At 36.3% G+C, this 25,571-nt stretch overlaps 1 protein-coding gene across 1 annotated transcript; it reads left to right on the top strand.

Annotated features, from left to right (window-relative positions):
• LOC131956758 (sodium-dependent phosphate transport protein 2B-like) lies at positions 1–25,307 on the top strand. The gene is made up of 2 exons (XM_059321337.1): positions 1–40; positions 24,442–25,307. Exons 1-2 carry the CDS (start codon positions 1–3, stop codon positions 25,305–25,307), a joined length of 906 nt encoding a protein of 301 aa, XP_059177320.1.
• The last annotated feature ends 264 nt before the right edge of the window (positions 25,308–25,571 follow it).

Genomic DNA, 25,571 nt, shown 5'->3' with positions numbered 1-25,571 from the left:
ATGGACGATGATGATGATGATGTTGATGATGATGATGATGGTAATGCTGATGATTATAATGATGATAATGATAATGCTGCTGATAATGATGATGATGGTGATGATGATGATGATGTAAATAATGATGATGATAATGATGATGATGATGATGATGATGATGATGATGATGATGATGGTGGTGATGATGGTGATGATGATGATGATGATGATGATAAAATTAGAAATCATATAATATAACTATGGGTCTATCCCAGTCCACTTTAGAAGCAAATAACTTTTTGATTCTTTCTTTACGGACACCAGTGGTTCAGTAGTTATCTTTCATAGCCAGGCAGGCCTCAGCAAACTCCGACTAACTGGTTTGGATATCGGTTTGATTACTGTATCGGTCGCTTCTGTCTTTCGGTTCTCACAAGGCTTATCTTTCACCCCACGCGAACCCAGAGTCTAGTACCTTATAGCTCAACCGTAGGAAACTAATAACTGACATACTTCGTCACTCAGGTAAAATTATTGCATACTGACAGGTAGAGGAATGCATTCTGAATAAAATAACATTCCCCATGTAAAGACAATCGAGGGGGGCGGCCCTTGGGCAGTGGCAAACATGGAATAGTCGCCATGGTGCTGCTTACAGCGGCTGTGGGGCTGGGCCTGGTGCCCAAGCGGCTGCCCGTATACTTTCTACCTTACCTATTCTCACTGTTCTCTGATGAGTTTTTTTTAATCCTATTTAATGTTGTTTTTCTTTACAGTATAATATTTTTATGACTTTTGAAAATGAAACTATACAATTATTAATCTTTGTGCATGGAACTGGAGAGCCGCAGGTTGCCGACCCTGCGCTAACATATTAATTAAGACTTCAGTAAATACTTTTTTTTTTTTTTTTTTTTTTTTTTGCCATAATCATAACACAGCTAAACAATATTCTTGGAATTAATATTATAGCTGGTTGATACTGGTGTTTACTAATTATAGGATTAACATCTAACAATTTCTAGGAGTTATAATTAACATTTTGTTATCAATCACCATTTTTTTTAGATATTTTTCTTGTAGATTAATTTTTTATAATTAATTTTAACGTTTGTTTACTTATTTTTGTTTCAATATATATTCATACTTTTTTCTTTTCTTTTTATCGTTTAATTTTATAATTACTTCCCATTAAAATAAAAAAAAATTGTTTGTTATTTCCCCTGACAAAAAAAGTTCTACGCGCGAGATATTTTAACAGAAACAGAAGACGACAGCAAACCACTGTGAACTGTGTTACACCTTGGTGCACTCTCGGGACTAACACTAATATTCTGTGTCAATGTTTAGTTTCACGTGGGGTGGGGGGTGGGGGTGGGGTCAGCTCGTAAAAATAAATCTACGTGTGATTGGGTTTACTGTGGGTACGTTAAGTGGGGGTGTTTGGATTAGTGAGGGGTGGGGAGGAGTTGTCCTTTTGGGTGTGGTTTAATAGACCTCCGGATTATATGACAATGTGACGGATTGCGTCATTTGTATAACGGTGCTTTGTTTATTTCTAAATCTAAGACTAAATAGTAGGGGAAAAGCATGTCTAATACCCTAAATGTTAACGAGCTTTTACATGCGCTAAATTATAAAAGTAAGAGTACACATTTTAAGACATAATACTAATAATAAATACACAATAACGTTTATAATTACAGTCTTTTATAAATGCCCTAAAAAGAAGAAAATAATACAATTTTTATTAAATATAAAATAATGTTTAAAAATATAATAATCTGCGGTTACTTTAAATATAAAAAAAAATATATTAATGCACTACTATTTATATTAATATAAATAAAAGCGGGGCCGCTATGATAATAAGTATTATAATGAATTATTTATATTATATTTAATAAAAATTGTATTATTTTCTTCTTTTTAGTGCATTTATAAAAGCTTGTAATTATAAACGTTTTTATGTATTTATTATTTTTATACTTTTTAGTATTAACGTAAATATGCGCATGTTACGACAATATAGTTTATATAGACAATATAAGATTCCTCCTAAGTCAGGGGTCGGCAACCTGCGGCTCTTTTGGGGTCCAGTTGCGGCTCTTCAGCTCCATGCACAAATATTAATACTTATTTTATTTTATTTTTCAAAACTTATTAAAATATTAGTCTGCAACATTCGGTAATAAACGATATAACAATAGATATAAACAATAAACATTCACTATTATATTAGAATATTTAGTTACTCCCGATCTCAATGTACATTGTCCATTCCGAATTGAAACATTCAACTTCGTGTTGGATATCACAAGGAAACTAAACCAGCTGTAAAAATGAAAGAAAAACCCAGTCTATGTCTTGCTTGAAGAAGTGGTTTGTTTCGAAAAAAAAAACTGTTTTGTTAAATACATTGTGAGCGGTAAATTACTTAATTACGATAAACTGAGAAAAATATCGTTTTGAAACCAATGCTACTATTCAATCACTTCAGCAATAATACAATATAAACAAAATGAAAAATGTTTTCACTGAGAGATTTGAGCTATTCAAAACAAATGCAAGTACCCTGACTTACATAGTAGATCCTCTTACCACAAATTCAAATAAGATTATTTCATATATATTTAAATTATATATATATATATATATATATATATATATATATATATATATATATATATATATATATATATATATATATATATATATTCGTAAACAAATATACTATTGACATAAAAATGTTAGTGGCTCTTTAAAAACCGGATAATGTTGTAAATTGGAACATCTGGCTCTTTCGTCTCAAAAGTTTGCCGACCCCTGTCCTAGGTGGTTGTCGTCATAGTAATCGCGAAGTTGTTGGGTGTAATATGGCTGAAAATAGAAAATTAAAAATTAGCCACTCGTACATTTGAAGCCATCCAATACAAGTACTGGGTAACAGATATTTTTTTTTATTAATGAACACCTTTATTATGTAGAAATCAATACACAATTATATTTATATATATATATATATATATATATATATATAAATTTATATATACATATATATATATATATATATATATATATATATATATATATATACATATATATATATATATATATATATATATATATATATATATATATATATATATATATTTTTAATTTTTTATATTTTACTACAGGTTTAATAGATCTCCTTCCACACAGTTCACTCCATTCGAGCCTGGAGCTAGCTGTGAGGATAGGTTTCATGTTAAAAAATTACAATGTAATACATAGTATTTCATTTTAAAAATTTTACAATGTCATTTTCTTGATTTTCCTTCTGTTTTCTTTGTTCCATTGTTCTATGATTTCTTGTTTTCATTTCCGGTTTCTTGGTACCTTTGATATAACATAAAGCACAGGACAATACATGATCGCTTCTCTTGGCCTTTGTTCTTGTGCGTATAACTATCTTGATTAGGTAGTGGTTGAATCTTGGTTGGTAGATGTAGTTCGAGAGTATCAATGAGGGATGTTCCGTTGATGAAGGGATGAGTTTGATGTCGTGACGTTGATGGTAGATTGAATAGATGAGGTATGATGCATTGGTGAAAGGGCGAGTCTCGTGTATTGTCGTTGATAGTAGAGATGTTCGATGATGTGGAGCTTGGAGATAATAGTTGAGTTGGGGTCCTTCTGTTGTGATATCGTTTAACGTGGGTTGCTTTGAATTATTGTTTATTGTGGTTTTGAAAAAAAGTGAAGTTGTGTCGTAGTCGAGTAATTGAGGTGGGCGAAGTGAAGTTGAAGAGTGAAGTTTTGCTGATATTGCTGAGTCGAGGGTTGTAGATATGAAGAATTTGAGCTTGGTTGAATAGTTGAAATGGGCAAAGAGAAGCTGTTGACGAGTGTTTATTTTAGGTAAGTTGAGTAGTTGGTTTTGAGGAGATGGCTAGTTGATTTGCTGGTATTTGACGGAAGCCTACTGGGTAACAGATAATTAATAGCAAGATTTTAATGCAAACAAACAGACAAAGACTAAAAAGGTAGAAAATAAATGTCATTAAAAAAGTTTAAAAAAACCCACGCTCTCTGATTTAACCAAAAAGCAGAAAACAAATGCTATACATCACACTGTGTAACTGATAAAAATAAAAATTGATTTAAAATCGCATCAAGGCAAGCTGCAACAATCATTTGTTTATCAATTTTCTTGATATAAATATAACAGCGGCATGATACTATCGACTACTTATTATTGGATTAGCAACTAACAATAACTTGGAATTGCGAAAAACATATTTTTATTAATCACCAAAAGTTTTAAATACTTTCCTTGTAATTAAATGTGTTATAATTAATACTAACGTTTGTTTACTTGATTTTATTTCAATATATATTAATTCTTTTTTCTTATCTTTTTATCGTTTAATTATATTTTTACCTCCCTTTTAAAAACCGTTGTTATTTCCCCTTACTAAAAAGTTCTACGCGCGAGATATTTTGACAGAAACAGAAGACGACATCAAACCGCTGTGAACTCTGTTACTCCTTGGTGTACTCTCGGGACTAACACTATTATTCTGTGGGCATTTCACCCCCACTTCACCCCACCCCCGCCTCTCCCTAATTCTTCAGCAGGTCTTAACACCCACACAAAAAAAAACCACCAATCGCTCTCTAGAGGGCATTCGCACGGGCACACGGATCAGCGCGGCGTGAGTACACCCCAGTAGCACGTGCATCAATCATTGACCAGCTGGGTGAGAAACACAATCAGCGTGGTGGTAACAAGGTCGGTAACCGGATCTGTTTGACACGTGGCAGAATAGCCGGACCCGGTATCCGGAACACTTAGCCGGACCTGTTAGCCGGAACACTTAGTTAGCCGGAACACTTAGTGAATCGGATCACGGAGCTAACCGGACCAATGAGTTAGCCGGACCACTGAGTTAGCCGGACCACTGAGTTAGCCGGACCACTGATTTAGCCGGACCACTGAGTTAGCCGGACCACTGAGTTAGCCGGACCACTGAGTTAGCAGGACCACTGAGTTAGCAGGACCACTGAGTATCGGACCACTGATTTAGCCGGACCCGTAAGCCGGATCAGTGATTTTTGCCGGACCACTGATTTTGCCGGACCACTGCTCAGAAATTGACAAATAATGCGCTTTACAACCCAGAATCTTAAAAAGGAAAACGACAACTCCTAGACTCCATGCTGTAACCAAAATACCGACAAACCTGTGAAGTACCAGTAACCGGAAATGGAATACTCTAGAAACCGGTCTGAGATCAAAGACTGGCCCCACCGTGTTCTTAATTGCTAGTGTTTATTATATTTAAAGACAAGTATTTAGATGTGTAATAAATTCTAGAAACGTATGACATAAACTTAGTGAGAGAATGTAGTGTCTGAGTGACCATTTCCACGTTACATTTTGAGCCCAGATTTAATGTAATGTGATCCAATTTACACTACAATCTTTTTTTGTATCTATCTAGATTCTAGATCCATGTCTTTCATCAAGAAAGTGTTTTTTATGTATATAAATTCATGATAAAATTGGGAACTCCCTGAAACCTCTTAACTTTAAATTCTCAAAAAAAAAAAAAAATGAAAAATAGAAATTTTTTTTCAAGAAATAAAAAAAACGTTACACTTGTTTCAGTAGGAAATATATCTATTGTGAAAGAGATCCTAGCGAAATATATGAACTGAATTCTCGTTTAAATACCTTGTATGTTTTTTTTTGTTTGTCAATGGTTTACCATCGGTGAAAACTTTCGCTCAATAGACATAGCTATTTATAGAGCTGAATGGACATGACAAATATTTCGCTGTAAAGCCCGGGTTTCCATACTGGGACTTCTAGCGCGTCAAGCGTTCGTTCTACCGCCAGACCACGCCTTTCCACATAAATATATGGTTATAAAATGATAATAATCTTGTTATTTATCTTCGATTTTTAATTTTCTTTCAAAGGTTTAACTGGTAAATTTATAAAAGTTTTCATTAAAAGTTATAGGTCTAATGCCCTGAATGGGGCAAACAGCGATATAATTAATTTTGTCTCGTCTTTTTAGTCTTTTATTTTTTAAAATAATATTTTGTAAAATCGTTGAGGTTTTTATTTGTTTGTTTATTCGTGGGATCTACGACATTCGCACGTGAGACACCTGCACAAATGCCGTTTGTATGTGGGTCGTTTGTAGGTCATTTGTCTGTAAGTCGATCGTTTGTCTGTAGGTAGTTTGTCTGTGGGTCGTTTGTAGGTCATTTGTCTGTAAGTCGATAGTTTGTCTGTAGGTCGTTTGTCTGTAGGTCGTTTGTCTGTAGGTCGTTTGTCTGTAGGTCGTTTTTCTGTAGGTCGTTTTTCTGTAGGTCGTTTTTCTGAAGATCGTTTTTCTGAAGATCGTTTTTCTGTAGGTCGTTTTTCTGTAGGACGTTTGTCTGTAAGTCGTTTGTCTGTAGATCGTTTTTCTGTATGTCGTTTTTTTGTAGGTCGTTTTTCTGAAGATCGTTTTTCTGAAGATCGTTTTTCTGTAGGTCGTTTTTTTTGTAGGACGTTTTTCTGAAGATCGTTTTTCTGAAGATCGTTTTTCTGTAGGTCGTTTTTCTGTAGGACGTTTGTCTGTAAGTCGTTTTTCTGTAGGTCGTTTGTCTGTAAGTCGTTTTTCTGTAGGTCGTTTGTCTGTAGACCGTTTTCCAGAATGGACGTTTCTTCGTTTGCCCGAGTGGAACAAATGACCAAATGGACGTGAAAATTTCAATCCGGATATACGTCTGGAACACTGACCAAGATCGATTGTATTTATCGTGGGTGGGTCAATGACCTTCACATGTCTGACGAACTGACCAAGATCGCTTGTATTTATCGTGGATAGGTCAATGCCCTTCACATGTAAGACGAAAAAAAAAAATGAAACAAGAACGTTGATAGATATAAGGACAAGTTCATGTCACGTGACCAGCCACCTACTCCCCCCCCCCCCACCCTTTCCATCTGTCCAGGTCAACAACTTTGTTACCTGGGATGTGTTTGACCTAATTATCAGGGTCAACATTAACATGGACGTCGGGCCCAGCTGGGAGAGGAAATCCTGTTATTTGATACGTATTCGACGAAGCGTCGTCCGACACCATGATTCCCCCCCCCCTCCCCCCCCCCCCCATCACGCACATTCACAAGTCCACACACTCACAACCCCACACGCGCACCTCCTTACAATAGCCTATTATATATGTTATATATATATATATATATATATATATATATATATATATATATATATATATATATATATATATATATATATATATATATATATATATATATATATATATATATATATAGGCCCTAACTCCCAAATGCTCGGCTTAAAAAATTTGACGTTGTGACGAAAACCAAATTTATGGAATTAAAGGAATAAACAGACATACGGAGCAATTATTTGCCAAATCAAAGGGAGATAATCAAATCTATACACAGGTCAGCATAATTTGTCCACTTCACTCCCCTTGCTAAGCTTGGCAGAATCGTCTTATCAAATGGATAGCGCTGGTGCATTTTGTGGTGTGTGTGTGTGTGTGTGTGGAGATAGGGGAGGGGCAATCATTTGGATTAGGGAATTTCATTGCAGAGGTTCTAAGGCAGTTACTAGTTTACTATGGATTACTTGGTCTATATTTCATTAGAGGGCAGGGGTGGACGGATTCGTATGCAATACGTTATAGTATATGTATGTATATATATATATATATATATATATATATATATATATATATATATATATATATATATATATATATATATATATATATATATATATATATATATATATATATATATATATATATATATATATATATATATATATATATATATATATATATATATATATATATATATATGAGAGCCTCATGTACACGATAACCAAACCTACCTTGACAGACTTGCGCTAGTATAAATACTAGACACGTAACGTGGGTTAAAAGCGCGATACTTGATGACTGATGAATGGGTACTAGGAGATGTTAAAGTGGTCCATGACCTATAGGTCAATGACCGACTGGACGATGACCTGTTGGTCGATGACGAAATGGTCGATGATCTTAGTGGATGATGATAAGCCTATAATGTCAATGTAAACTCTCACACAAACATTGTGATAATCCCTTCTTATCTATTCAAGTATTAGATTCTCTCTGATGTATCACGCCTTGATTAATAATTAATTACGTTAATTGTTTGTAACAGAATGGTTACGGTGCCATTTACTGACACACACACACACACACATATATATATATATATATATATATATATATATATATATATATATATATATATATATATATATATATATATATATATATATATATATATATATATATATATATATATATCAACATGGAAAATTGATCTAATCAACTTTATCGGATGAGATTTACAATCGTTTAGGCTTGAGGTTGATTTTTAATATCTATATCTTTCAAACTTTCGATGAGAATTTTAATTGTAAAACAATACACGTTAATCAATTACATTTCTCCTTTTTTTCTAAACTGTAATGTTGGTCCGGATTTTCCTTAATACCTTTAAGTAGTACGTGACAACCTGTTATGACTCCGATTTCAGCCTGCTTTTTTTCTGGATTTGCTTCTATAGCCTTTGTCCACCTAATAACAACCACACGACAGCATTTGTTTAATTTTAGAGTTTTCTCTCATGGACGGGTTGTCCTCAGCTATCGAGCCTCGTCGGTCCGGGGAATCGAACTCGGGACTTTTCGGTTTAGCTTTAACGACAAGATCCAATATTATATATATATATATATATATATATATATATATATATATATATATATATATATATATATAAATATATTGATTTTCTATGAGACTTGTTAAGTAATACGCAGAAATAAGAATACGAGCTGGTAAACTGGTCAAATTAATAATGTTCATAAATCTTCATGGTATTTATATTGCAGCTGGTTGATACTAGTGTCAACTAATTATTGGATTAATCATTAACATTTTATAGGAGTTGTAATTAACATTTTGTAATTAATCACCAAATGTTTTAGCTACTTTTATTGTAGTATAATTTTCTTTAATTAATGTTAAAGTTTGTTTACTTGTTTTTGTTTTAGTATATATTAATACTTTTTCTTTTCTCTTTACTGTTTAATTTTATAATTACCTCCCTTTAAAAAATATCGTTTGTTATTTCCCCTGACAAAAAAGTTCTACGCACGAGATATTATGACAGAAACAGAAGACGACAGCAAACCGCTGTGAACTGTGGACACCTTGGGTGTGATGGTTTTGAGGTGTAGGTTCCTAAAGGTGTCTGTTGTGTCTGTTAGAGCGTATTTCCTACGCCATTGAATTCTGTTGTATAATGGGGTTGAGAGCTTTTGCACTAACTTTTTGTAAATGTTTTGTGATTTTTTGTGAACAAGTTTTTCGTTGTTTTTTAATATTTTAAGCTTTCTGTGTAAAAGGGACTGTGTTTTCCTCCTATGTAATGTGGAATTGTATTATTGATTTTCGTAAGTTTGTTGAGCTGAATGCCTATATAGTAGTGAGCTAAAGGGTGAAAGTTTGGTTGACAAATTATTCTGCTAATGTGTGTTAGTCGGAATGTATTGATTTTGGTCTGTAAATCGTGCAGGTTTATTCCTCCATGAAGTTAGTTTTGTGCTAGCGTGTTGTGGCTAATGCTTGTAATTGTGTTCTGAAATATGTACTCTCTAATGATTTTATTCAGATGTTTAATTGTTGGCTTTGGGATTGTTTTAACCGTGGATGTATACAGTGTTTCTTCCAGACTTTTTTCTCAGGGGGGGTGGGGGCACTTGAAATTTTGAGAGGGGAGCGGTAGACTTTCTTCGAGGGGGGGGGGGGGCGGACATTGTTAAATGTATATATTTTCTATATAAATTCCATTTCGTTCGGGGTGGGGGTGGACTTTTTTCGGGGGGGGGGGGGATGCGGGGCGGGGCGGGGCTCCCCCGAAGGGATGTCTGGAAGAAGCTATGTTTCGGTTCCCCGTCCGTAGTTCATTAGCAAAATTTAGTGTGGGCTGATGATTTGGCGGATGATGTGTCCACGTAGATTGGCATGGCCGTTAGCTTGAATGACTACCTGCATGACTGTACTTGGTGTTGGTTGAGTCGAGAAAATATCAGGGCTTTCTTCTGCAGGCAGTTCAATTGCGAGGGTTGTTGACTTCGCTGAATCTAGGGGGGGGGGGGGGAGGGGGGATGAGATCGGGGATTTCATTGGGCTACCCGAGCCGAGGTTCGGGTGGCTCCTCTCCGGGTCTCTCGACTTAGGGGGAGCGGGAATGGGCGCAACCCCATTTTTGGCTTTGGTGATGGCTGCGTAGTACATGGTGATAGGGACTGATGGGTAAGGGATTGGGGTCTTTAGTAAAGGGCGAAGGATTTGTTCCGCTTTAGAAATGAACTCTAAAGTGTATGTTTGTCGTGGACTTTAGTAGATATGCCTACTTTTTTTTTTTTTTTTTTATATCCCTTCTGATTTCTTTGTTCCATGTTTCTTTGATGTCTTTGTTCCGATTTCTTGGTTCCATTTGTTTCTTTTGATTTCTTGTTTCTTGTTTCCATTTTGCTATGACATAAAGTACAGGACAATACAACATGATCGCTTCTCTGTTTTTGGTCGTGCTTCTTGTGATTAATACACTCTTGGTTGGGTAGTGGTTGATTCTTAGTTGGTGTTTGTAGGTTGAGAATGTCAATGAGAGATATTCTGTTGTTGAAAGGGCGAGCTTGTGTCTTGTCGTTGATGGTAGAGTTGATCGAATGGTGTAGAACTTGGAAAAGGTTGACGAGAGTTTAGGGATGATTACACGTGAGATGTTTTGAGTATTTGATCGTTGAGGGATTACGAGATGACTTGGTAGTGGATGAAGAAGATTTGTTTTTTTGTTTTTTTTGCCGTTAGGCGTTTCATAGAATTCCTTCCATTGTATGCTTGTATGAGTGTAAGGTCGCTGAGTGTGGGGGGGGGGGGGGGGCGACCCATCTAAGGGTTCCGTTTATTTTGTCTTTTTCGTGTAATGTGAAATATAGTGTGTAGGGGCCATGTATTTTGTGGGTGTTGTGAAGCGTGGTGACATCAAAGGTGGTTGAAGAGAAATACCACGTATCCGCTCTTCCATAATTGAGGAGCAGTATTTGTTGGTCGCTGATGAGATGTCGTAGGATATGTCCTCTCAGGTTGGGGTGTCCTTTTGAGTGGATGGTTACTTGGATGGTTGGCGTGTCAGCAGGATGAAGAAAATTTGATAAGATCAGACGAATCAGAGTAAATGGGTAATCATTTAAAAATAGCTTTTCTTGATATTAATATTATAGCTGGTTGGTACTAGTGACTACAAATTATTGGGATAACAACTAACAATTACTAGGAGTTGTAATTAACATTTTATTATTAATCACCTAAAGTTTTAAATTCCTTTTTGTGTGATTTATTTTTTTATAATTAATACTAACGTTTGTTTACTTGTTTTTATTTCAATATATATTAATATGTTTTTTCGTTTTGTTTTATCGTTTAATTTTATAATTACCTCCCATGAAAAAAATATTGATTATTTTTTTCCCTGTCAAAAAATTTAAAAAGTTCCACGTGTGAGATATTTTCACACAAACAAAAGACGAGAGCAAACCGCTGTGAACTGTGTTACACCTTGGTGGAGACTATTTTTTGTATCGTGTTTAGATTTGGGAGGTTTTTAGTGTGGGATAATTTAGTGTGAGAGCATTTAGTGTGGGAGAATTTAGTGTGGGAGAATTTAGTGTGCGAGAATCTAGTGTGGGAGAATTTAGTGTTGGAGAATTAAATTAGTGCTGGAGAATTTACTGTGGGGAAATTTAGTGTGGGAGAATTTAGTGTGGGAGAATTTAGTGTGGGAGAATTGATTGTGTTGTGTTGTAATGTTGGCAAGGTAAATATTTGAGTGTGTGTGTATATATAAATAAATCTACGGTGGGTGTGATGGGGTTTACTTTGGACTTTGGGTAATTTGAGTGGGGGTGTTTGGATTAGTGGGGGGTGGGGGAGTTGTCCTTCTGGGTATCGTTTAATCGACCTCCGGATCATGTGACAATCTGACGGAATGCGTCATATGTGTAACGGTGCTTTGTTTATTTCTTCATCTAAGACTAACTAGTAGGGAAAAAGCATGTCTTATACCCTATATATTAACGAGCTTTCACAAGCGCTAAATTACAAAAGTAAGAGACACATAACAACTTGTATTTTATGTATATACTCTTATGCAAACCTACTCTTGCTGCCAACCCTTGGGAAGGGAAAGCAGCAAGAGAGGAATAATATTAAACGCCAACGGGCAAAAAAATAAAATAAAATAAAACAAGAGCACGAAACTGATGACGTCATCTTCCGAGTTTAGAATTTTAAAAAATGAACTATTTCATTCAAATATGATTTAGAGCTATGTACGCTATGAAATGTAAACTACACAATACGATATTCTCGGCCTAAACTGAAAAAAATTATTTTATCTATTTAGATTCTAGATCTAGAGGTTCTAGATCTAGACTAGATCTAAATCTACGCTACGTCGCTAAGATCTATTCTAGATCTAGATTTAGGCTCTATCTACTGTAGAATCTATTCCAAAAATAAATTTCTATAATAAACTTTTTCAGGACTTAAATATTTAAAAAAAAGGAAAAAAATAAAAAATAAAAAAAAAAAATTTAAAAAATCTTATTACGACGTAGTATCGTATCGAGATGCAGTATCGTACCGCGGCGCTGAAATGTAACAAATTTCAGTATCGTATAGTGGTACAGTATCGAATCGTGGTAGAGTATCGTTTCGGTGTACATTATCGTATCGTGGAGCAGCATCGTAGCGTATCGTGACTTGGTATAGTATCGTACCGCGGAAAAGTATATGACTATACCCGATTACACCCACCTGTTATTACTGATGACTGTAAAAGAAAGTCACAAGAAAAAAATTCACAGAAATAAAGTCACATTTTTTTTTTCCGGTAGAAAAATTACAGTACATAGACACAATAAAATTATTGTCGGATAAAAATGTCACAGAAATAAAATCATAGAACGAAAGTAACATACATGTTCTATATAAGTATCGATTTACTAGTTGAAAAATTGTAAAACCTAGTGCATCAATACATGTTACTAATGTTTAAAAAACAACAACATATTTATACACTTTAAAGGTATTTTAGCTTCCAATATTAATCCGACTTTCATCTCAATAAGTAAAAAAAAAATTATACGATAATTTACATAGCCTCGAGGTATGTTACATATTGAATTGAATATTCGCTATAAATTATATACTAAGTAAAAGAACTGTAATCAAACAATAAATTGTATTTTGAATTATTTTTACTATTAGTCTCTTTTCAGCCGGCCTTGTATGTAAACAGTGTGTATTGACGTTTTTGCGTTAATGTCAGGTTTTTGTAACGTTTCGGTATTTAGCCTTGCCCGCATGTTTTGTGGCGAGAATGGTTCATGAGATGGTGCTGGTAAATGGGGTTGAAATATTAATGAGAGGGCAGATCATACCAGTTTCGTATTCTCACTATTCGGGCAAAAGCAATGTCCATATTAAAAGAAAAGCATTTTGAATCGATCTTTAAAATGTTGGAAATTATTTTACATCTTGAAAAACCCGCAGGGCACGAATTTATTTCAGACTAAAATAATTATACAACTCTCTCTCTCTCTCTCTCTCTCTCTCTCTCTCTCTCACACACACACACACACACACACACACATATATATATATATATATATATATATATATATATATATATATATATATATATATATATATATATATATTTATATATATATGTGTGTATGTATATATAATGCTTACATTAATTAAATGCACTTTGATTCAAACTTGTCAAATATTCAAATATTTAGTTAATCGGCCAAAATGTTATTAGCAAATTTTTTTATTCCACTGTTAATTAATTTATTCCTTATGGCTTTACTTCGTAATACTTTTTGTCTGTGATTTTTTATTCCTACAATCCTCGATACTCACCCTATCACACCCACCTCTTCTTACACCCCCCCCCTATCACATCCACCTCTTCTTACACCCCCCCCTATCACATCCACCTCTTCTTACACCCCCCCCCTATCACATCCACCTCTTCTTACACCCCCCCCTATCACATCCACCTCTTCTTACACCCCCCCCCCTATCACATCCACCTCTTCTTACACCCCCCCTATCACATCCACCTCTTCTTACACCCCCCCCTATCACATCCACCTCTTCTTACACCCCCCCCTATCACATCCACCTCTTCTTACAACCCCATCACACTCCCTCCCATCCATTTACATCTACATAGTCTGGTCTGTGCTGATTTAAAGACGTTCATATTGAAAACAAATATTTTAATTACACAAAAAATATTAATTAAATTTCTTTTTTTCCCATTCTGATTTGAAAGTCTGAAAAGTTAATCATTGTTAAGTAAATAAGTTTGTGATTGTTATCGAATATTATAACTTAAAAATAATATGTTGATTATAATTTGTTATTACAAAATTAAATAAGAAATAGATAACTTAATTTTGATAACTTTAATTTTCGTTAAATGTTTTTTTACCTTATCTTAGACGGGGCGGGGGTGTTAGGTGTGGAGACTTTATTAGGGGTGGTTTTATTGAAGCAAGGTTTAGGAATTTCATATTCATTAACATTTTTCTAAATGAAAATGTGTGACGTCATAATTTCTTAACCCTGCCTCCTCCCCATTGAAAAAAGTAATTCGAAAGTTCACACTTCAAAAAAGTTTCAGTTCCAGAAATTGACTAAAATAGTGACACCCCAAAAAGTCATACGCCAAAAAGTGACACGTGACCTCCCACTAATTGGCACTCCAAAACCACACTCCGGAAAAGTGTCACGTCAAAAAATGACAGACATGTGACACTATGTTGATCAACTGCCGGAAGAATCATTTCAACAAATGTCAGCACAACGTCACCTCAGTGACACGAGTTAATGCCCTTATTGTCAATAAAACCAATCATATTCCATATTTCGTTTCGTTTACTTGATTTTCTCTTCTTTGCTGCCGATAGCACTGCAAGTTTTTAAATTTGGAAAATATATTTAAAAAAAAAAAAATGAACAATACAATTTAGCCCAAATCCAAATGTCTTTATGATTTTTGTGTTCAATGTCGAAAAATACAATTTTCTAGGATATTATTTTTTTAATCCTTTGGCTTTCAAACAATTTGAACGCTCCATCAAACTACAGCTGAAGCCTCCATTGAACATTTCTGGAATTATGCGGAGATGGGGGTGGGGGGGGGGGATAAAATAATAGGGAAAGGGGGGCGGGACGGAATAACAAAAAATCTAAAGAGGGAGAGACGCGTATTGGCCTTGTGTAGTTTAAAAAACAGCAAGTAAAGAAAAACACAATGGGTGGCTATCACGTGACATGCTAATCGGGTCACGTGACTTGAACTAGACCAATGGGCTTGAGGTGAATTGGTGAAAGGTGTAAGAAGTTGTTTGATCTCAATGGTTTGAGGTGAATTGGTGAAAGGTGTAAGAAGTTGTTTGATCTCAATGGTTTGAGGTGAATTGGTGAAAGGTGTAAGAAGTTGTTTGATCTCAATGGTTTGGGGTGAATTGGTGAAAGGTGTAAGAAGTTGTTAACTTACTTCCCCCTTCCCAAGTAGTAGCTATTTTAAAAACAAATGTAAGTTTTAATTAAATACACATTAACATACTTTACATTCACGTCAAAGAAAAAGTCATGCCAACGTCACATTAGATGTTCTAATGAGGTTATTAATTAATTGATCAAAAATAAAGTAAATTAGTTCATCAGATAATTTCTCCAACATTTCTTATATATATATATATATATATATATATATATATATATATATATATATATATATATATATATATATATATATATATATATATATTTTTTTTTTTTTCCTTAGCCCTCACAACCACCGCCCACTAGACAACACCCACCACACCAACTCAACTATGATCAAATCACCCATCTTCCTCTTACCAAAACAACGTGAAAGAAAAAAATAAAACCACTAGTAAATACTTCACCGACCGTTTCCGCTATGGCTGAACGAATTTTTTTTTTGCCGTTGCGGGCTTTTGAGATGAGCGATTATCGCTGTAAAGGATAAAAAGTACCGGCGATTTATCCGGAAAACACATTAATATTTTATCCCGCGCGTGTATGCGTACTGATCATGCGGATTGAGAAAACATTTTTTGGCGATTCGCTTCGTTTTCGCGTTTCAACTGAATTTTATGGACCAGATTCATGAGCCTAGTAAAAATCTTATAATTTATTCAGTATTTTAAACGATATGAAAGGTATTTTTAAATTGAAGTCGGTCGTTCGGTGGGTTACTCTAAATTGAAACATATAAAAATAATTAGAAGAAATGTTAAACGCTGATGATACTAAATTATTTTACGTCTTGGTCTTGTATGTACTTTACATGTCTCTCTAAAGAGTTGCAGAAACAGTTTTTAAAAATTATTACAAGGGTACAACTTCTATTACTTGTGCTGTTTATTATATGCTAGACTGCTAGCAAGTTCGGATCTCATTCCCGACTGTCACTGAGTCCACCCAGCTCTGATGAGTACCCAGCTCATGTTAGAGAAAGTAAAGCCGGCTAGTCATAATGCTGACAACACCACCCCTTCATTGGCCGTCTTCAAGACACACATGAACCCTACTTCATCCACCCAACGGATCATCAGGTTTGAAAGGTAAACATTACTTTTAAATTTAATTAAATGACACCGAACTATAAATATATCATGCGTTTTTTTATCTGTATCAATTAATCAGTTGGCCAATTAATTCCTAATTAAAATTTATATTTACAGGTCAAGTTGAACAAAGTACGTATTTTGATTAATTAACGGATTATTTATTTTTGAAAATAAAATAATGATTAAGAATTAATAAGCGTAAACTTTCTATGAAAACGAAATCTTTATTAAAACGGTAAAATATTTCATTGATAACAAATAATTAATATTTTAAATTTTGAAACCCAGACAAAAAAAAAATAAATAAATAAAAATATAATAGAGAGCTAAACGAAAATATAAAATTATTTTTAACGTCCTTTTCACATAAATCATAAAACTTTATTTTAAAATGTGGCCACTGAGATATTTATGCTATTCGGAGTCCTACTTGACTCCGTGTAGAATTTTTTTATTAACATAAAAATAAAACTATATTTAGTTTAAAATCTAGAAGTTTCGATGAGAAAAGTCTGGGCGGATTTGTCAAGATGACCAGGATGTCGTCGTTAAACCCTCTAACTTGACGGACAAAGGCCGTCCCCTGGGGTATACATCAAAGACAACGCGATTAAAGTTTTAGCCAAAGTCTTTCGAAAGGGAAAAATTAACGCGGAGTTTGACACGAATTAAAAATATTTAAACTTGCCGCTCTGGTAATTTTGTCAATAAAACAATAGGGCACTGAACTTGACGATTTGAGGATTTCGTCATTAAAACTACTCAGGAAACTTGATGATTTCTTAATCTCAGCACTAAAGCAACTCAGGAAACTTGACGATTTCTTAACCTCAGCACTAAAGCAACTCAGGAAACTTGACGATTTCTTAACCTCAGCACTAAAGCAACTCAGGAAACTTGACGATTTCTTAATCTAAGCGCTTAAACAACTCAGGAAACTTGACGATTTCTTAACCTCAGCACTAAAGCAACTCAGGAAACTTGACGATTGTATTAATCTCAGCACTAAAACAACTCAGGAAACTTGACGATTTCTTAATCTCAGCACTAAAACAACTCAGGAAACTTGACGATTTCTTAATCTCAGCACTAAAACAACCCAGGAATCTTGACGATTGCTTAATCTTGTCATTAAATCAACTCGGAACTCTGTAGGCCTACTTTGTGTATGTAAATGTTGTTGACATACAGCAAAAACAGTAACATAGGTAGTTGCAAAAAACTTTTAAGTGACTAAAGCTAGACAACTAGCCCGAAAGTCTCGAGTTCGATTCACGGGTTAAAGGCAGTAGAGTCCACCCAGCTCTGATAAGTAGCCTACCTAACTCATGTTAGTGAAAAAAAAAACTGCTGCTGAGCATAGAGCTGATTACACTTATCCCTTCATATGCCGAAGTCTCTGAAAAAGATTAACTCTACTTCATCTGCACCGTGTGTCTTAGGCACGAACGGGTAAAGATGATGATAAATAAAACAGTTTTTAAAAGTATATATTATCTTAAATATATCCACTAAAGTGCATGCATAAACTGTCTGGCCAATTAATTACCAACTGCCGGAAGTCATTATCCGTCAGAGCTGCGTGGCCGCAGGGAACTAGCATGGGATTCGAACTCTGACCGCAGTAACCGGATATCGGGAGATCGCGCTGGATATAAAAACTTTATAGAATAATATAGTTTTGTCGTTTAAGTTAGGGTTTTGGTAAAATACCCAAATGTTATTAACAAGTGTGAACGAAAGGGGGTAATCTACCCTCTTTCTATCATGAAACATCCATCAGCCTTTCTCAATCCACGCCCAGACCACCTGATCATAGTGCTGAACCACACAGAACCAGCATAAACCCAACCCAACCCTTGATCACAGTCAGCCCAATCCTAAACCCCGTCGGATTAAACTCTAAGCCAACATAAACCCAACCCTAAACCCGTCTGTAACCAACCCTAAACCCGTCTGTACCCAACCCTAAGCCGGCATAAACCCAACCCTAAACAATCATAAACCCAACCTTAAATCCCTCTGTACCGAACACCAATAGTAAAGTTTCCCTTTCAAACCTGACGGTCTATGGGGCAAGTGAAGTAGAGTTCACTTGTTTCTCTGTACCCAACCCTAATCCAACATAAACCCAATCCTAAACCCCTCTGTACCCAACCCTAAACCCCTCTGTACCCAACCCTAAACCCCTCTGTAACCAACCCTTAACCCCTCTGTAAACAACCCTAAACCCCTTTGTACCCAACCCTAAACCCCTCTGTAACCAACCCTTAACCCCTCTGTACCCAACCCTAAACCCCTCTGTAACCAACCCTAAACCAGCATAAATCATACTCTAAATCTGCATAAGCCCAAATCTGAACCACAAAAAACCCAACCCTAAACCCACTGAACCCAACCCTGCCACCTGACCTCACTTACTTGTCTAGCTAACGCCGAATGCTGTCGCCTGTCAAACATTTTATACTGCTGCAGCTGTTGTACTAGTGATGGTTTAGGTTTCAAGACAATTAACAACAGAAATTTCCAATCGTTTTTGTTTTCGCTTCAAACTGAAAAGAAAAAAAAAATGAAATAATGCTTACAAATTTCAACATACATACATTTAGTCAGATACACAAGTACCTAACATAAAATAAAATGTTATAAACATAAAATAAAATGTTAATCTTATAAGGCAGTAACCACATAGATACCAGATGTTTGCCTGAAAGATAGGTGACCAAATGCCGTTTTCCCGAAGGTCATTTTCAAGTGTGAACTTTTGCCCGAAACCCCCCTACCAGAATGGTACATGCCTGAATTTTTTAATTTTTTTAAAAACAAGTAGAGGTTGGAAAAAAAAATTGACTTCTTATTTCAACAACTGTGATAAATCTATGCATTAGTATGCATACACAGCGAGGCTTTCTAAAGGCATCATCTCCAACTTGTTTTAATATCGTAAAATAATTGTACTGTGCTATCTTAAACAATGATGAAAATTTACGTTCGATGTTTAATAAAATGTACACACAATTTTAAAACAAGTAGGCCGACACACGATGATTAATTTCATAAAATATAATTTAAAATTGCAAACATTTAAAATTGATCGAATCAATTAATTTAAAGTATGCTAGACGATACAATGAAAATAATATTCCTCCAATTACACGAAACATACTTGTATTAATTATCAAATAAACAAACTACCTCTAATCGATTTCACGGCGTATATGTGAACTCTATTCTTTAATGAAAATTAAATTAAAACAAATAATTACGATGGTTGCAGAAAGATTTCCAAAGCGACCATCTATTTGTATGAACTCATCTTCATTATACTTTCCGTTTCGTGCTAATACACATAGGGTAGATGAAGTAGAGTTCGTATTTCAATGACCTCGGCATACAGGGGGATAGTGTGGTCAGCACTATGCATATCCGACTTAGTTTCCCTAACGTGTGTCTGGTACCCTTTATAGCTGGGTGAACTCACGGAGCCCAACAGAACTGAGCCTGGAACTCAAGACTTTCGGACTAGCAATAGAACGCTTTGTTTTTACAAGCTTTTATTTAACTTGCTTCCTCTGCCTGTCGTCTGTCTGTCTGAAAAAATCGAAACGTCCGTGCGAAATTGCAAGCACTTCTAACTGACAGATACGGTTCGTAATTGGTACGTGGGTCAAGACATGAAGACAATGCATCGTGCTATTCAATTTGACCTTGTTAGTCGCCTAATTTATATTTTAACAATTAATTAAAATTTGGACCTAATTAGTAGGCAGCTCTATCCACACGCGTCATCACGGCCGTGTTGGGCGTGGAGCGAGTGGGGGCTCTACGTCAAAAGCGCGTGATCAGGTTCAATAGGCGCGCGATGGATTTAGTCGGGTCAGCAGTCTAGTTCTTTACCACTAGACTACGCCATCCCATAATAGGGTTAGGGTTAGGGTTAGGGTTAGGGTTAGGGCTAGGGCTAGGGCTAGGGCTAGGGCTAGGGCTAGGGCTAGGGCTAGGGCTAGGGCTAGGGCTAGGGCTAGGGCTAGGACTAGGGCTAGGGTTAAGGTTAGGGCTAGGGCTAAGGCTAGGGTTAGGGTTAGGGTTAGGGTTAGGGTTAGGGTTAGGGCTAGGGCTAGGGCTAGGGCTAGGGCTAGGGCTAGGGCTAGGGCTAGGGCTAGGGCTAGGGCTAGGGCTAGGGCTAGGGCTAGGGCTAGGGCTAGGGCTAGGGCTAGGGCTAGGGCTAGGGCTAGGGCTAGGGCTAGGGCTAGGGCTAGGGCTAGGGTTAAGGTTAAGGTTAGGGTTAGGGTTAGGGTTAGGATTAGGGCTAGGGCTAGGGCTAGGGCTAGGGCTAGGGCTAGGGCTAGGGCTAGGGCTAGGGCTAGGGCTAGGGCTAGGGCTAGGGCTAGGGCTAGGGCTAGGGCTAGGGCTAGGGCTAGGGCTAGGGCTAAGGCTAGGGCTAGGGCTAGGGCTAGGGCTAGGGCTAAGGCTAGGGCTAGGGCTAGGGTTAGGGTTAGGGTTAGGGTTAGGGTTAGGGTTAAGGTTAGGGTTAGGGTTAGGGTTAGGGTTAGGGTTAGGGTTAGGGTTAGGGTTAGGGTTAGGGTTAGGGTTAGGGTTAGGGTTAGGTTTAGGGTTAGGGTTAGGGTTAGGGTTAGGGTTAGGGTTAGGGTTAGGGTTAAGGTTAGGGTTAGGGTTAGGGTTAGGGTTAGGGTTAGGTTTTAGGGTTAGGGTTAGGGTTAGGGCTAAGTTAGGGTTAGGGTTGTGTCTCGCGTTGGTTTTGGTTTTGTTTGAAGTTTTAGGCTAAGGTGGATGCTTAGGTTTTGGTCTTTTTCTTAAGGTTTGGATTAAAGTATTATACAGGTATAGAATTCTAGTTAGAGTTAGGATTCTAATTTGAGAGGGGGGGGGGGGGTAATTCCCCGGGGGGATATTTGAGAGGGGGGGGGGGGGGTAATTGACAGGAGGTAATTGCTCCGGGGTGGGGGGAAATGCGAGGGGGGGGGAATGTCCGGGGGGAAAAATCATAACGTTTTAATAACAAGCTTTTATGTAATAATGCACTAAAAAGTAGAACATAAATTATACACTACTATTTAAATAATTATAAAGAGAAGCATGGGTCTCTTCCTAAATATTATAAAGATATCCAATAGATACTAAATTGACCCACGATTTTCTTTATAGTAATTTAAATAGTAGTTAATAATTAATTTTCTACTTTTTAGCACATGTAAAAACTCGTTAACATTCAGTGTTTTAGACATGTTTTTTCCGTACTATTTAGTCTTAGATTTAAGAATAAACAATGCACCGTTATACAAATTACGCAATCCGTCACATTTTCACATGATCCGGAGGTCGATTAACCTTCACCCAGAAGGACAACCCCCACTCAACTTACCCACAGCAAAACCCATCACACCCACCGTAGATTTATTTACATACACACACACACACTCAAATAATTACCCTTGCCTACACCACAACAACACACAATAATTTCTCCTACACTAAATTCTCCCACACTAAATGCTCTCACACTAAATTATCCCACACTAAATTCTCCCACAATAAAATCTCCAAAACTAAAAATCTCCAAAACCTAAACTCGATAAAATAATAGTCTCCACCAAAATCGCCCAAACATTCAATTCCACCATACTATATTCCATCACACCCCCCCCCCCCAGAATATTAGTGTTAGTTCCGATAGTGCACCAAGGTGTAACACAGTTCACAGCGGTTTGCTGTCGTCTTTTGTTTGATTGAGAGTATCTCGCGCGTAGAACTTTTTTGTCAGGGGAAATAACAAACAATTTTACTTTTTAAGGGAGGTAATTATAAAATTAAATGATAAAAAGAAAAGAAAAAAGTACTAATATATATTGAAACAAAAACAAGTAAACAAACGTTAGTATTAATTATAAAAAATTAAATTACAAGATAAATATTTAAAAATTTGATGATTAATAACAAAATGTTAATTATTACTCCTAGTAATTGTTAGTTGTTAATCCAATAATTAGTTAACACTAGTATCAACCAGCTATAATATAAATACCAAGAAGATTGAATGGGTGACGATAAAGGTCTTTTTCCGCTGCGTGTTCTTATATTTGCGTATTTACTGAAGTCTCATATGGTAACGCAGGGGTCGGTAAACTTCGGCTCGTGAGCCGCATGCGGCTCCTTTAATGTCATGGTGCGGCTCTCCAGTTCCATGCACAATGATTAATAAGTGTATAGTTTCATATTCAAAACTCATAAAAATAATATACTGTAAAGAAAAACAAATTTAATAGGATTAAAAAACTCATCAGAGAACAGTGAGAATAGGTGAGGTAGAAAGTAAATGGACAGCTGACAGCCGCCTTGGCACCAGGCCCAGCCCCACAGCCGCGCTGTAGCCAGCCCCGTGGAGACCATTCCATGCTTGCCACTGCCCAAGGGCCGCCCTTTTCGACTGTCGTTACATGGGGAATGTTATTTTATTCAGAATGCATTCCTCTACCTGTCAGTATGAATTAATTTGACCTGAGTGACGAAGTATGTTAGTTATTAGTTTCATACGGTTGAGCTATAAGGTACTGGACTCTGGGTTCGTGTAGGGTGAAAGATAAGCCTTGTGAGAACCGAAAGACAGAAGCGACCGATACAGTAATCAAACCGATATCCAAACCAGTTAGTCGGAGTTTGCCGTGCTGAGGCCTGTCTGGCTATGAAAGATAACTACTGAACCAGTGGTGTCCGTAAAGAAAGAATCAAAAAGTTATTGGCTTCTAAAGTGGATTGGGATAGTCATATAGTTATATTATGTGATTTCTAATTGTATCATAAGTAGATCTAACTAAAACAGTTTTTGTGCGAAACATTTGTTTGTTTTTATATGAAACAATAAGTTCTTATTTAGCGCTATTTATTTCAAATGTATTTACCCAATCCTTATCAAATACCTAATTATTGAACAAAATAATGTTAGTAGCTCTTTATTGGCTGGGATATTTTGTAAATTGTAACTTTTGGCTCTTCCGTCTCTAAAGTTTGCTTAAAGTTATCGTAAGGTTGGCTATTTATCTATATGAAATTAACATTAAAAATAACCCATTAGATTAGAACAGTGGTTAGGTAGGACACAAGCTTTAAATTTTAACGAAACCAATGTTTTTAAAAATATATATATATATATTTATATTTCACAAAAATAACGGGTTTATTATATGAATATAAAATGTATAATTAAAATATTTTTGACACAATTAACTAATATTAATTCTCGAATGCAACTCTGATCTTGTAATATATTATTCATTATATTTTAAGCTTTAGGTGAGGTTTTTTCAAGGGAATGTTCTCCAAATTAAACGACAAAGCCATTGGAGCAATCATGTTGGTTATCTCCCTTACCAATCTCTGCCTGGTAAGATAATAACAAGCTTTACACCTAACAGTAATGTTTTTAAAGTTATTTATATTTTTTTATATTTCACAAAAATCCCGGGTTTTTTTATATGAAAATAAAATATATAATTCATATAAGTAATATTTTTGACACAATTAACTAATGTTAATTTTTGAATGCAACTCTGATCTTTGTAATATATGATTTATTATAGTTTAACCTTTAGGTGAGTTTTTATTTAAGGGAATGTACTCTACATTAAACGACAAAGCCATCGGAGCAATCATGCTGGTTATCTCCCTTACCATTCTCGGCCTGTGTCTGGTCGCCATTGTCAAACTGCTGCACTACCTTCTCCAAGGCCCATCGCTCTCATCATCAAAAAATTCATCAACGCGGACTTTCCCGGACCGCTGGGCTACCTCACCGGATACCTCGCCATCATCATCGGCGCCGGGTTGACCATCATCGTCCAGAGCTCCTCCATCTTCACCTCCAACCTCACCCCGCTCATCGGCATCAGGGTCATCGAACTCGACCGGATGTACCCTTTGACCCTGGGGTCAAACATCGGCACCACGACCACGGCGATTCTCTCAGCCTTAGCCAACACGGACGGCCTCAGAAACGCGTTACAAGCAGCCTTCTGCCACCTCTTCTTCAACATCACCGGCATCCTCCTGTTCTACCCCATCCCCTACCTCCGCTTCCCCATCCCGCTTGCCAAATTTCTAGGCAACTGCACGGCCGAGTACCGCTGGTTCGCCATCGTCTACATCCTCCTCATGTTCTTCCTCTTCCCCGCCCTAGTCTTCGCTCTCTCCATCCCGGGCTGGTACGTCCTCCTCGGCGTCCTCGGGCCCGTCTGCCTTTTCTTCATCATCATCGGTGTCATCAAATGCCTGCAGGCTAAACGTCCCCAGAGCCTGCCCAGAAAGCTCCAAAACTGGATGTTCCTACCCCAGCCGCTACCGTCTCTAGAACACTATGATCGCACAATGCAGAAAGTCTTCTTCTTCAAGCGGTTCCAGACAGACTCTACCGAGAAGACAGACACTGGTGCCACGTCAGACAGACAAGCTAACGGAGAGTCCAGCACGCGACTTTAGTATGACCACGTGACATTTTTTACAAAGTTCGATTACTGAAAACCTATTTATTCTATAATGTTACTCATATTTATAACTTGTATATAATAAGATAAATTACATTCGTTTAAGTTCAATATGTATATATATATATATGTATATATATATATATATATATATATATATATATATATATATATAGGATGTATAAGGCTTACTTTTTTTATTGAAAGGCCAACCTCGGCCACTTTAATATTTGTCCCTAATGAATAGCCCACCCAGGAC

This window comes from Physella acuta, unplaced genomic scaffold (assembly GCF_028476545.2).
Source record: "Physella acuta isolate Inbredline_101_S28 unplaced genomic scaffold, ASM2847654v3 ptg001174l, whole genome shotgun sequence".
Lineage (NCBI taxonomy): Eukaryota > Metazoa > Mollusca > Gastropoda > Physidae > Physella > Physella acuta.
This window is presented reverse-complemented; position numbering and strand designations above follow the sequence as displayed.

Excerpts from the sequence above, each read along its gene's own strand:
- LOC131956758 (XM_059321337.1), top strand. The coding sequence starts at position 1 with ATGGACGATGATGATGATGATGTTGATGATGATGATGATG. Across the intron at positions 41-24,441 it reads TGTTGATGATGATGATGATG|GGAATGTACTCTACATTAAA; the intron begins GTAATGCTGATG and ends TTTTTATTTAAG.